The 14,676-nt window shown below is 36.3% G+C and overlaps 1 protein-coding gene across 8 annotated transcripts in view; it reads left to right on the forward strand.

Moving 5' to 3' along the window:
* The window catches only part of DIAPH2 (diaphanous related formin 2), a 233,921-nt gene that overhangs the window by 27,381 nt on the left and 191,864 nt on the right, over positions 1 to 14,676 (forward strand). For all 8 annotated transcript variants that reach the window (XM_030498240.1, XM_030498235.1, XM_030498237.1 and 5 more), the window contains 7 exons: positions 4,709 to 4,848; positions 5,204 to 5,278; positions 5,365 to 5,434; positions 6,767 to 6,903; positions 8,038 to 8,146; positions 11,448 to 11,558; positions 13,718 to 13,836. In XM_030498240.1, coding sequence (XP_030354100.1) covers positions 4,709 to 4,848; positions 5,204 to 5,278; positions 5,365 to 5,434; positions 6,767 to 6,903; positions 8,038 to 8,146; positions 11,448 to 11,558; positions 13,718 to 13,836 — 761 coding nt within the window. The remainder of the gene's footprint in view (positions 1 to 4,708; positions 4,849 to 5,203; positions 5,279 to 5,364; positions 5,435 to 6,766; positions 6,904 to 8,037; positions 8,147 to 11,447; positions 11,559 to 13,717; positions 13,837 to 14,676) is intronic.

The raw sequence follows: 14,676 nt of genomic DNA on the forward strand, positions 1-14,676 counted from the left end.
GGTAGTGGAGAAACTCTATAATGTGTCTTCTTCCCCATGCTTTTTAATTTGGGGTCTGGTGTAGAGCAAGAATAGCTGTGCATCAAAGGCATGTTTTCGTACAGATAACTTGCAAAATGGTAAAACAAGAAATGCTGCTTTTACAGTATGGCTTCTGCATATTATTGCTTAAAGAATGCATGCATCTTGGTGTGCTGCTTCTCAGTATATGTTTTTATAGGATTGATCCTTTGGGAGTTGATTGCGTCTGCTGGCGTATGTATTTATTTTCCTGAAGATTTACAGGTTTACTTTGGTTGGGGAAGAGAAGCATTTTGGGCTGTTGATTCTAGTACTTTTGGGTTGTAGCAGCAATTGCAGAGAAGAGGTTTGCCTGTTAATGGGGAGTTAAGACTCAACTTTTGAATTTTACTTGGCCTCTCAAGCCCTGGTGCCCACTTGTCGTTTTAGTTGCCTGCAAAGTGACCTTTCTGTGCTTTTATAGATGGTGATAATGGCACTGAAATGGCAGTTGTGCATCTTCTGGTTATCTCTAAGGCAGTAATGTCTAAATTCAGATTATCTTGTTAATTTTGTTTTTAATGGCTTGAATTAATGTGTTTAGCTAATCCTACAGGGTGGAGTGGATATGAACTGTGTAAACTTCAAATTCCTAGTTCAGGAGCTGATAAGAGTGTTTCCTCATAGCTTGAACAAGGATACTGCTTTTCCAAGTTCAGTGTGCAAAAGCTGGAGTATGTGCCTTAAAAAAAATAATTGAAAATGCTTTTATTCCTTTCCTAAAAGCAAACTCCCTCCGTACCCAACAACTTGTCTTGTCTGACTCTGTTGTTATACTCTAATTAAAATATTGTGGTTTCTATGCTTGAAATAGAAACAGAATTGGATTAATAGAGAGTATGCGAAACCTCTTCAATTAGTCATTGGTGAGGGGGAAAGTCTAAGTTATTACTCCTACTTCATTAATAATTATGGTTATTATAATGGGGTTGGTACCAGTTACTTGTTTCTGTCTAAGGAGTGATTTATTTTCTAACTTACGGAACAGGTATAGTGAACTGGATAGAAGTGAGCACCTCTGATATTGTGAGATTTTTATTCGGTGTGCTGGCTGCCAACATCCTCTCTAAAGTAAACACTGTCTCATGGAACCAATAGACTTCAACTTCTTCAGCTGATCCCAGCTTTAACTTTGGTCCTGATGAGGTCTGAATTGGCTGGTGCCTCAAACAGGAGCAGTTTGTGCAGGTTTTTCTGATCTTGTATTTTAACTGTTACAGCCCATCCATTTGGTTCAGCTGAGCTCTGCAGTTCTTTACCACCAAGCAGACAGAATATTTCCTTATACCTGCATGGAGGGCAAAATGCTTTGCTTTCCCATTTTGTTAGATGTCGGTTCTCAAGCTTGTTTACAGGCCTCTGGTGACACATCTGAGTAGTGTATAAAGCTGGACATTTGTGAAGTCCTGACTGAGGAATTTCTTTTTCTAGTGAACAGCTTTGAAATCACCTGGAGCCGAAGTAGAGCAGGATAAACTGAAATAGAAATCTCTGAAATATTTAATTCTGCCTGGTGGTCTTCTATAAAGAAAACTATGCTTAAGTTCATTTTTCACTTTATCGTGCCCTGTGAGGTGTCTGTCCTCTCTCTCTGTTGTCCCTTAAATCGTGAAATGTGTCCTATACATTTGAATTGATCAGATTTACCCTCTTTATGGGAAAGCAAACTAGGTTTTCTTTTATGTATGTGGGTTTTTGTGAGACTACCAAGAGTTGCCTTCATCTAAAACTAAAACTTCATTGCTTCTAACTTCCTCAGAGAAGGATTTTTAAACATGTGGTCCAGGCTTTCATTTGAGTGGTCATGAATGAATAATTCTTTACCTTAATTGTAATACTGTGAAGGTGACTGGTCATAAAGTAATTTCTGAGGTTGTTGATCTTATGCATTGATTTAATCTTTGACAGTTCTGGTGTGGGACGTAAGCTTCCGAGGTTCCTTGTACTTTGCTTTTCCTTTCATCTTTATTAGATACTTTTACATAAAGCATCATTACTTCAAAGTAAATGAGAAACATATATTAAAATCTGATCCATATCAAGGCATAGCATTACTTGAAAATAGTATTCCAATCAAACTTTCTTTAAATAGGGAAATAAAAGAAATTGGACCTGCTTGTGGCGTTCCAGTTAGAACGGCTAGTGAGAGCTATCTCCAGTTAGGTGAGAGTGGATTCAGACTGAAAATTTGATTGCAGAAAATAACAGAAAGTAGTCCTGTTAAGCTGAGGATTCTCTAGCATGAACTGGAGTATTTGGGCAAAAGGTTTTGAGAATGGATTAGATTTACAAGTCATCTTTAGTGATCAACTGTTTTGAAGAATGGGGGAAAAGAGGAGATAGTTCCTTATGGCTGTGTAGTTAAAGGTGTTTAGTCATAGGAACAACAAAGAAGTATGCCTGACCTGTAAGCATGGGAAGGAGGCTTAGGAGGCAGTGCTGACAATTCCTCCAATTGTTAACTTGTTTGAACTGTTTTTGAGGGAGTCATAGGTCTTCTGAAAACAAGGGGCTAGACAGAGGAGCAGGGCTTCACTAAAGTCCTCGATACATAGAAAGAGGAGTCAGCAAGAGCCACCTTGGTTTAAATATGAAAGAAAACGTAGTGAAGACCTTAAGTGCCTCATCTGAATAGGAATCTGCTTTGAAGCTTGCAGCAGGCTACAGTTGAAGGGCAAACCAGGAAATAAACTTCTGAAAAGACAAATACTTCTTGCATTCTACAATGCTTTTCAGGGTCTAGCTTAACATGTAATGGCATTTGACTGAAGTTGCCATTATCTCATCTCTTCGCGGATTCTGTGTCTACAGCAGTGCTCATGTCCTCTTGTTTGACTCTTGGGTTTGGGCAACGGCCGTTGTCTGAAATGATAAAAAACTGTATCCAATATTCTGTAGATAGGTACTAGTTACACATAAAATCTTTTACAGTTTCCATCCAATACAGTGAATGGCACAAAGCTGTTCCTGTTTTCTAATTCTTCACCTTACAGCCTTTATATCATCGTCTGAACTATGATGATTTTTAATACGATAGGTGCTCTTAAGGTTCTTTCCAATCCTTACCATTCTATGAAGTGCTAATATACTGAGCCTGATTTAAAGTCAGTTCCTATTCTTCTAAAGATAACCATCCATTTATTTCTTTTTCCTTTGGTGGAAGAGCATCTCTTTGTTTAGGAGGTTGATAGTGCCAGGCCGTAGTTTCTTTATATCATATATACTCATCTTTGTTTGTCTTGGTCCTTTGATGTATAACTGGCATGCGTTGTCCAGCTAAAGGTGCTATGCATGTCAGCAAGAAGCATCTTCAAATTTGTTGACACAGTCCAGAGGACACTGTTTTGATGCATTAGCAATCTGTGTCAGATTTCTTGTTTTACTGAGGTGACAAACAAGCTCAAAGTATGTTGTGAACATTTACATAGTTCCGTTATATGCATTAATACTGGAACGTATGTAGGTCAAAATCATTAAATGAAATGTAGAGGAGTAATTTTGTTATCAGCCATACTTACTGTCGTCTTTGGAAAATGAATGGTAAGAATTTGAATAGAGCAAACCTGAAACATCATTAAAAGTGTAGCTTTTGGGAAGAGAGACAATTAGAAGATTACAGTAGTCAGAGAAGTTCCTGATACAATTAAAACCAAATACATATAAATCCTATTCTGGGTCAGGGACTTTTCATATTGCCTTTACACCCATGACATCTTTATCAGGTTCTCTTCAACAGACTATTTAGAGCTAAGGAGCTTTAGGGCCTGCATATTAATCATAACCACTCTTTGAGATAAACCTGCTTGTCTGCAACTTGTCAGAGCTGTACAAAAGATTAGTTGTACCCTTTGGTAAAATGTTTTGTGTATTGTTCATGGTTCTGAATACTACAGCTCTAAAAACTGATAATCACATATTTTAATACTCAGATACCTTGTAGGTAGTTATTCTTCAGTAATGGCTCTCCAGCTGGGAGATGAGCTGCTCTTCAAGTCTTCCACATGATTCTTTTGTAGCAAACAAGATCCTCCAGAGGTCTTTATTGGTGGCCAGACATAGAATTATGGTACAGCAAATGATTTTTAAAAGCACTGATTTAACAGTTGGTGCATAGCAGTTCCCTTTCAAAGTATTTTTCAGTAGCTTATCTTGTTCCTTTCTTTTTAAGAAGGGAGAATTAGTTTTAGGGTCAGGATACGTCCATAGTATTAGTGCACAGCTTCTTTCACACAGAAGACAGGTACAGTGGGAACGACCAGAAAAGCTTAATAACAAGTGTGGAGGGGTTTGTGTGTCTCTGTTTATGGTTTCTAATATGGTGGTGTGAAGTAGATGTTAAATGAGTGAGTAGCCATTAAACATGTCACATGTCAGTACAACTGAATGATAGAATAAAGTCTTTATATCCAAGATGCAGTACACACACTTTAAGAAATGAAGAAGATTCCAGAAAAATATTTACTTTTGTAATGCAAAACCTAAACTATTAAAGACTTACAACAAATCAAGGTCAAGTTAGGTGTCCTTAATAGTTATACAGGGAAGCAGTGGTTTTAAAATTCATGTGGAAATATTGGCTGTACATGTTATCATCTACACACTGCTGCAATCAATAGAACATTAAGCAGCATTCTGTCTTCTGTGATAGGGTGGACTGAAAAACAGCAAGCACGAATGCACCCTGTCCTCGCAGGAATATATTCATGAATTGCGATCTGGAATTTCAGAGGAAAAGCTGCTTAATTGTCTAGAGTCTTTGAGAGTGTCTCTAACTAGCAATCCAGTCAGGTAAGTAATGATTTCTGCTGTAGTTGACATCATGCTGGTTTTGCTCAGCAGTGAAGACTTGTGGGGTGTTTTTTTGAACCCAGAGCAATTATGCTAGTTCTTGTTGGCAGAGAAAGTAGTTCTCGGCACACTGTAAAAGGGTAAGTGAAATGTTTGCAACTGGCTGCAGTATCTTCTCACCTTTCACAGTGGTTCTTACCAACTTGTAGAGTTGTTTAATGGGTGGTCAGGTCTTCCTGGGAAGTGAGACTTAAAGCAGTGTCTATGGAGACATACACAAGCAGTACTGGAGACATAACTTAGCAAGTTGTACATTTGCTTAAATAATTAAAAGCACATTTCTTCCTTTTTCCAGCTGGGTTAACAATTTTGGACATGAAGGTCTTGGGCTTCTGTTGGATGTATTGGAGAAGCTTCTGGACAAGAAACAGTAAGCACTTGGATCATTTGAAGGCAGGGGTGGGGGAGCTTGTGAAGATTGTTTTTACTTACATTATTTTCCTCCTCTCTTTCAAGGCAAGAAAGTATCGATAAGAAGAATCAACACAAACTTATCCAGTGCCTCAAAGCATTTATGAACAATAAAGTAAGAAATATTTGAAATTCAAATGCTTCTAGTATGATTGGGTTTTGTTGGCTTCAAGATCTATGTAGCACGTTGAATCTCAGAAAAGGAAGGAAAGCTTCTATATCCAGTGTCAGCTGACTCTTTGGAAACATAGGTCTTAAACTTAGTGTAACTTTATATTGAGAGTCTTGTTCATAAACCTTTCTCAATATGCATTTTTGTCTTACTTTTGTTAAATATTATTGATTTTTGGAGGTAAAATATTTGGCAGAGGATGATAGTATGGATTTAAGGTAAGTGAATTTGGAAATTAATTGCTTGTGAAATGGAAAAGGAAAATAATTGTTTCTGAAAATGCATTTCAGTACATGGTTGTTTATATAATGTACTTTTCATCTGATTTTAAATGAGTATAATATCTTTTTAGTTACAATTTTGGAGTTGGTAGGTGATGGGTAAAGGGTAAAACTTGTCTAGTTTAAGTTTTATCTAAGTTGTTTCTAACCTCGGTTACTAGTTCACAGTGTGAGTACTGTTTATAGAAGTTGATGTGTTAAACTTCTTATTTTGCTTTATTCAGAGCAAAATCTACAGTGTTGTTACAATGATTTATCCTCCCCCTCCCCCCAGTAAATACAACAGTGCATTAAAGTTACTTAAACTACTGTTAACTCAGTTTAGTAAAATCACACAAGATAGTCTGTCTGCTGAAGTGGGAAAAGTAAACTTACATGGCCACATACTTCCCCCCTGCTATCCCTACACTTACAGTGTAACTTCAAACAGTTACATAGCTAATTTACCAACTATCCTGTACTCAATTAAAATGAAAAATAACGCTACATTTTACATAAATGTAATGTGTAAGGTTTTTTTGATTTACCTGTATAGAAGGTGAAATAGAATATACAACAAATAAAAGAAGATAGTTGTATCAAAAAAGAATTTCAACCTGTATTGGTCATTGTGTAGAAAATACTATTTTGACTTGCCAGGAGCTGTTACAGTTACAGGAAAAAAGATGAAGTAATTCTTCATACTTGAGGTGTTTCAGAAATAGATAGGAAATAAAAGCTGGTTTGTGTTCTGGTGGGTACCTGAATTTATAACATAAGTTAACTTCCTTAGGAGCTGATTCACTTCCTTTCTTAGGAGAAGCCTCAAATGTGAGATGGAGAAGACTAACTTATGTCCCCAAGTGGTAACAGCCAAGAGGTTTTACTAGAGTGTTCCCAAACTTTGTATGGGGGGTGTGTGTGTGAGGATTCCTAAGGATCTGAAGCCCAAAGATGATTATGAGTATTGAAGGCAAATACAATCTTTTCACTGTAAGCTTTTTGTTTCTTTAAGTACGGATTGCAAAGGATTCTAGGAGATGAAAGAAGTCTCTTGCTGTTATCAAGAGCAATTGATCCAAAGCAACCACATATGATGACTGAAACGGTGAAAATACTTTCTGCTCTCTGCATTGTTGGAGAGGAAAACATGTAAGTAAGATGTTGAAATACATCACAACCCCACCATCTCCACCCCCTTTTTTTTTTCCCCTTTGGAGTGCTTATGAGTTGTCAGTTTGGACACAGGTGAAAAAACTTGTCAGTGGAACTAATGTAACCTGTCAAGTCTTTTCTTTCTTAATGTAGTTCAAATGAAAAGAGACTTTTCCCTGTTATGATGCATTAATGTAGTATTAAATAAAAGCAAATGAGCAGAGATCTACAAATCGTGGCTTAAGTGGAAGGTCTGAAAGGACTACAGTTGTTCACTACAGAGGAGGGAAGACTTAATGAGCCATAACTGTTCATACATGGCTGCTGACAAAAAAAGGTTATTTCATACATCACTGAGGAGCGTGTTGAGGAATCATGAACCTTGACTTGCCACAAGGAGAGCTGTCAGGTTTAAAGCTGCTTAAGAACAATGTGTGTTAGCATGGGGGGCTACTGAGCTTACTGTTGTGGGAAGGCTTGAGATTGACACATATACTCTGAGGAGGGGAGATGAACTTAGAATTATATTTGAAAATTACTGATTTGACACCACATGTTAAGATTTTTCAGTAGTTCAGAAGATAATAATAGAGAAGTAAGTGTATGGGTTTAATTAAAATATCATCTGTTTACCCAAGCATAACAAATTTGACAGGAGCAGAAAGTTTACGTTTATAGCTGAAGTTTTGCATGGAGTTATGTAGTACATGTGCATGAGCTTTTTAAAACAAAGATCAGTTGGCATATGTTTGCTTTGAATTATTGAATGTTGTAGTGTACTGAAGGTTAGAAACAGCAAACTGTGCCTTCTATGCAATAAATAGATAAAACCATTTTGATTTCTGAAAAGACAGTTTGTTAGAATTCCAGAAGCTAAAGATGGCAGGTAGTACTTAGTGCACAGTCTTGCAAAGGTAGTAATCTTTTTCCCCTCCCTGATTGTTTTTTAGCTGAATGTCACGATAACTTAGAGATTTATTCACCTTTTCTTTAATTCCACATGAATCTTGTAGATATTTTTAACATTTAGCTCTTGGTTTGTTTTCAACTTCATACAGATAGGTGCAGATTAGTTCAGTGAACGAGAAAGCTGGCCATGGTATGCTTTTTGACAATTTATCTTTCTCTTAGTCTGGACAAACTTTTAGGTGCTATAACAACTGCTGCTGAACGGCACAACAGGGAACGTTTCTCTCAGATTGTTGAAGGACTGGAAAACCATGAGTTCGTACAGCTGCAGGTGGGTTTACTTTTTTGTGTGCTGACTAATACTTACAAAATAATCTAAAATACTAGAAGACTGTGTATTATTTTATGGTATTTAAATTGTTCATCATCGAAGTCTTTTAATGCTATTACTCCACTGTTGAGTAAAAGACAAAAAACCAATATAAATGTCCTGCTGATGCTAGATATTCTAATTGGTAATGGCGTGAAACCAAGAAACTCACTTTCTTGTCCCAAAAACAGGGTTAAAAAGTCTTGACCTTAATAAAAAAAGAGTAATTAGTGATATTCCTTTTCTTGGATGCCAGATGTAATGCTCGGGTAATGAAAGCATTTTATAATCTTTGTCACTGCTTAATCTTCTTGACCAGGAATTTTGTGTGGTTTAATGGACTAATGAAAAATCAGATCTCAGTCTGTCCTCTTGTTATTGTTACTGGGGCCCTGAGGAAGTTGGAGTTTAAGAAGTTGGAGGTAGTGCTCCCTGTGTATCTTTTGGGTTTAGGGGAAAAGCATGAAAAAGTACTCCTAAGTTGCATTGCTTGTTTAAACACCCCTTTCCCCCGGTCTTGCCCCACCTTAAGGAACCAAAACCTCCTGTACTTACAGCTTTGAACTGATTCCATCCAAGTAATGTATTTGTAAAAGGACAGAAGTTTGTGTTGTGCTGTTGAAGTGAGTAACTGGAATGCCTCAGCTAAACACATACTTGTAGTATCTTACTGTTTGAACTACCTGTGGCAGGAACCACAGTATTGTTCACCTGTTTGTAATATTACTGAATGAAGAAATAGATAAGCATTCATCTTGTTAAAATAGTTTAATATTTTGAAAGGGTTTTTTTACTGAAATTTTCTGAGAACATAAGTCAAAAGTTTGATTTGGATATGAAGGATTTTGACAACTTATCATTCTGCCTGCTAATGACAACTTATGTTACATCCCAGCCCATCTTTGGTAAATTGAATGGTTGACCTTTTTTAAAAGAATTAATGACACTAGAACAGTGATAACACAATCAGTTAGTACTATGAGAAGTAAATTGAGTGGGAGTAAAATTGCTAGCTTTAGATATTTAAAGCTCAATGTCATCCAACATAGCCATCCTCTTAACACAGTCATCCTCTTAGATTAAACAGAAATAAGCCACAGTCAAAACTGATCAGTGTCAAGTATATTTTTTCATAGCTTACACCTTCAATATACTGGCTTTATAGTCAGCTGACGATAGGTGCATAGCTTAATACTATCTTTGTGCAGGGAGTGCTTAGTTTTCATACAAATCATGTATTATAAAGAATTACTTAGGGAACTACAGTGCTGTTGCCCTGTGGTTAGCATAGATTTACTTTTCATGTTAACCTGTCCTTTTGAGTTCTTCTGTTATAAATGCTAACACTGTTTCCTTAGGATTGGCATGCAGGTTTCTTCCGTTTCTAAGACACCTATAAGATACACATGCAGCTGTGTTACTACTACTGGGACTTCTGGCACCACTATAGTCAGCCTCATAAATATTCATATATATATGACATGTGGATGGGGTATGTCCATTTTTGGCAGGGTCCCTTTGGAGATAAGTGGTGTGCAGCAGCATGTCAATGCTACTTCAGTCAACAAGAATGTGCATTCCTTTGGGGTGTGTTTGACATCAGCCCTCCATCAGCAACTAGTGCATCTCTTAGTGCATAATCTAGTGAGATTTAATATTATTTTTATAAAATAAAATAATACATAGTCTTCATTACTGAATCATGTCCTATGTCACATGTTCGTTGCAAGTTATGTGCCAGTGGGGAGTTTCTTATTTGCTGTATTCACCTGAATAGCCAAAGAGGTTTGATTGCTTTTAGAATGCAAGCTTCATCTGCCTTTTTGGTAACCGCAAGTCTTTGCATAGAGACCAAGTGGCTGAATATCCTATTAAAGGGTCACTTTGCTTATGTTCTTCTCATAATACAGTATTTATACAAATTTTATCAATACCTAATAGTAAATTTTAGCTACCATGGCTGAAAGATGTGGAAAAGCAGAATGCAAGCAGGACAGGTATACTGCAAGGGAGGGATGCCTTTTTCCATTATTAGATCATATCTCTGTCAGCTACAGTTGTCTAAACGCTATGTTTACCATCAGTAGTTCTAGTTTCAGAGCTGATGAATTGATGCTGTTCAAGAGGTTTCTGTAGATGACATTCTAATTTTAATAATGCTATCACAAAAGAGTTGATTTTGAAGTTGTCTCCTACTTGTTGACCTTGTTGATTTAAAACAAATAAAACCAACCACGCAGCATTCCTGCCTCTCCAAACCTCACTTATATGTCAGTAAAGGTGCAATTGCAAGACTCATTAACTTGGTTCTGACAAAATCGTTCTTTACTTGTAATGTATTAGCACAAGCCATTAAGCCAGAGTCTCTTCTGGCAAAAGCAATCATAGCAGATGGCACTTCTTCTCTCTATTAATTTCAGATTGGACATGTACTTTGGCTTGTTAAGTCATGTCATCGTAGTAAAATAACAAGAATCATTCAAGCGAGTATGATGATACTACATTATCTGTAGATGCAGCTATATAAAGGGAGTGTCTTTGCAAGGGTGTGTTAATAGAAATCTAAGACTCCATAAGGTGTTCCATTAAAACTAAATAGTGAATGTAATTAAACCAGAAAGGGGGCTTTTTATCTGACTTTTTTTCTCCGCAGCTATTGATTTTTATTATTTATTTATTTTCTGCTCTACTTCTACTTGCACTTAACATCTTTTACCAAACTCGGTATTTCCCTGGAGTCCCGTTTTAGTCTTTTAACGTGGATCAGCACTTTTGGCATTATGCTGTTGTCTACCTGTTTTAAAGTAAATCAGTTAAAGTGCCCAGCTGTTCAATTAAAGCATTAGCCAGAGACTGCAGGCATTTTGTAAAAGTGCTGTGCAGGAGTAGAAAACACACCTGGTGATGGGAATTGTTTTATGTATGGCTGCTTTTGGGGTGTTTTTAATTTTGGATTACTGTCAAACCAAGTTGTTTTTCAATTGGTGAATACTAAGGAGAAAGAAAAGGAGTTGCAGTGTGGACCCGTAGTGTGGGAGTAACTGTCCAAAATAAAGTCTGATCCTTTATGCAATACGATTATGACATAGCAGAAGCACTCAATGTGAAAACAGAGCAGTATCTAAAGTTGCTTAAATTAACTAAAGTCATGTTGTATATATGCTGCATAATAATAATATAATAATTAAGCTGAAATAGGCAAAGACAGTATTTATTTCATTTTATACATCCTGAAAGTTTTTGCCTCTCTTTTCAATGACAGGTAGCATGTATGCAGCTCATCAATGCCCTCGTTACATCTCCAGAAGATCTTGATTTCAGGATACACTTGAGAAATGAGTTTTTACGTTGTGGCCTGAAGAAAATATTGCCTGTAAGTAATTTGTATATAGGAATTGATCACAGGGAACTGTTTGTAAATGTTGAAGGTAACCAAATTATTTTACTGAGAACAGCAGATGGGAAAGGCTGAGTTAGGAAAGGTCAGACCTGGAAAGAACTATCAATCCAAATCCACTTTCATTCTGCATAGTTGCGAATTTAGGCTCTTATGAGCTATGTAAACTAGAATGATAGTCGAAACAAGTCAATATATCAGAAATTAAATTAGGTTAGTCAAGTTTAGTGTAATGAGCTCAAAGCACATGCACTGAATGTGAGTCTGGCTGTGGAACCAGTCTTGGATTAACGTTCTTTGTATGTGCTGTTCCTGTTGTTTTCTGTGATATCTGTTTTTCTTTACTCTGCCTTCTGAAAATGCATTTGGAGTTTCTAAGGAAAAATCGAATAGACTCTTTCCTGCTCTTTGGTACTGCATGTCTTCATGCAGCTGCACAGAAGTATGCCTTTATGGGCAGTTGTGTATGAGTATTTGTGACTCGGGGGTAGATTTATAGCCCTTAAGCAAGAAACCATTCAGATGCTAACATCAAGGATATGTATGATTAAGCTACTCAGCAGTTTCTCACAAAAGATGAGAGAAATTGAGAGTACCTGCTTATGTTTGTCTGAGACAGAATTTATATTGCTATAACTTTTAAGATATGAAGTTGTGAATCATCAACATTTGTCAGGAATAAAAACCTTTGGGGTTTTTTTTTTTTAGCATATGGAGCTTTGAAACTGTTTCTGATGTGTGTATGTTAATTTTTCTTAGAGTATGTACTTAGGTTTTACATCATGTAGACATGTTAATGTGATCTACTGCCTTCAGTTGCTGTAAAACATCTGAAAGCCTGAAGAACTCTTAGGGTTGTTTTTTTTAATCTCCTGAAAACTCATTTGCACAATCTATAAATGCTTAAAAACTTGAAGAATCAGGGTGGGTTAGGTGGCAAATAAACTGCAGTGTAATATATCGTGATAGGAAACTTCATAGAGTGTACTGACATACAGATGTATGAGTTTTAAAGCAAGTAATATTTAGTGATAACAATCTTTACTAAAAATGCTGACCAGATACTATGTTGAAATTCTGTCCCTAGTAAGGTTAACATTTTATGTAAGCTATAATAGTCAATACTATCATGCTGTTTATTTGTAAGGTATTAATTACAACATATACATTGAACTCAGACCACTAAATCTTCATGGAATGAATATCCAGGGTAGAGGAGGATTTTTTACGTTAGAAAGCAACTTTCTTAACGATCAAGCATTTTAAGAGGACTTCATGGTTATATCTGCGCTTAGGGGTAAATTGTCAAGATATTTATGAATGGGAGTTTCTTGAGCAAAAAAACAGCCAGGAGGAGGATCCATATTTCTCTCTCTGCCCAGGTTCACTGTAACCTTCTCTGGTTTTCAAACATTACAATTAGGGCTTCTGCTTTTTTTAGGAACATACATGGTTGCCATTCAATTTGTGCAGAGCAGTTAGGACAATTCCAGACCAATTTTCATTTTGAAGCATGGAGTTCATTCACGCAAAGTGCTTTTGATCTAGTTTCCTTTTTTGTGTTTTGCCTAGTAGAAAGCTAAACTTGATTCTTAAGTGTATTAGAGAAATTGCTTGTGTTTTTTTCAAGAAAAACAGTTTTTTCCCTGTTCCAAGTATTTGTTTTGCCTTTATTTTTACTTCTCACATGTTTCTCAGTGTACTGTGGATGCTATTATGCCATGATCTAGATTAAGTTAGTAACAGAAATTGTAAGCGTAACTTCTTTACACTGCTTCGATCTTCCTGAGTTCAGTTTAAGGTTTTGAAATATCCTTATTGCAAAATTACTGAAATATCCTTATTTTTTTTAAAGAAGCTCTCACATTACCAAGCATAAACTGCTGACTATGTCCCCTTAAGAGAACTCAGTCAGAAAGTTGCATGTTTGTTCTGCAGCACTTACCTGATATTCATTGATATTTTGCTTTCATTTTTCTCAGCTGTGCAATTATAATAAAAAAACCCCACTCAGTTACAGCTTACTCCTTTTCCAAAGGTTAATGTCTTATCTTTTGTCATGATATGATCTTTGAAGGGGGGATTTTTTGCTTAAAAAAAGGGAAAATTAAGATATCCTATGCTTTCAAAAACAGGGCTTGAAAGATAAGGAAAATGAAGAGCTTGATATTCAGCTCAAAGTGTTTGATGAGAACAAAGAAGAAGACTTAATTGAACTGTCACATCGTCTCAACGATATCAGAGCTGAAATGGAATATCCTTTATAGAAATGGTGTTATAACTTGTTGCATTGTTTAATAACTTCACTAAACATCAGAGTTAGAGTTAGACTGCTCGATGTGTAGTTTGTCACGGTTCTGTGTCTTACCAGGGTCTTTGTCAAGCAGATTTCTTTCCACTTGTTTCTTGCTAAAAATGCATTTAGAAAAATAATGGTTAAATTTGCATGTTAAATGTAAGCCATTGGAAATGGAATTATTTTTTTGAAAATAACTTTCCTAAGCTAAACTCTGGCTTGTAGTACATGAAGATCTGAAATTACACTCATGGTAGTTTCTAAGTTTCGAGGAAAAAATGAGATGACTAGGTTGGTACAAAATTTCTAGTAGGTTCTGAAGCAGTTAGGATGCATGCTCTAGTTGTGGGGAAGCTGTAAATCTCAAGTTACTGAAGTTCAGAGTGCTTGCTTGCAGTTAAGAGTAGTAGCTGGCACATAAAAAGCAAAGAGAAGGTAGATGCAATCTATGAGAGGAATATAAAATCACTAACAAGTAAGGTTGTTGCATTACAAAACAGGTTATTACAGGTAATTTCTTCTTTAAGAAATGGAGAGTATTGAACTAGTGTGTATTTGCCAACGGCCCAGCTCACTTCAGAATGAAAATTAAAGCTTTGTGTAAAATATGTTTACAGGATTCTGTGTTAAGAAGGATGTGGTATGATTTTTCTGAGCAATAATGAAACATCTTAGTTGTTAAACCAGAGGATAGAGTTTCTGTGGATAATCTTAGTGGGAAAAGGATATAGACTAATAAAGATAGTAGTTCAGAGTGTTGAAAGGTTTTACTTGAACAATATGAACAGCATCTAGGGA

Source organism: Strigops habroptila, chromosome 9 (genome assembly GCF_004027225.2).
Source record: "Strigops habroptila isolate Jane chromosome 9, bStrHab1.2.pri, whole genome shotgun sequence".
Classification (NCBI taxonomy): domain Eukaryota; kingdom Metazoa; phylum Chordata; class Aves; order Psittaciformes; family Psittacidae; genus Strigops; species Strigops habroptila.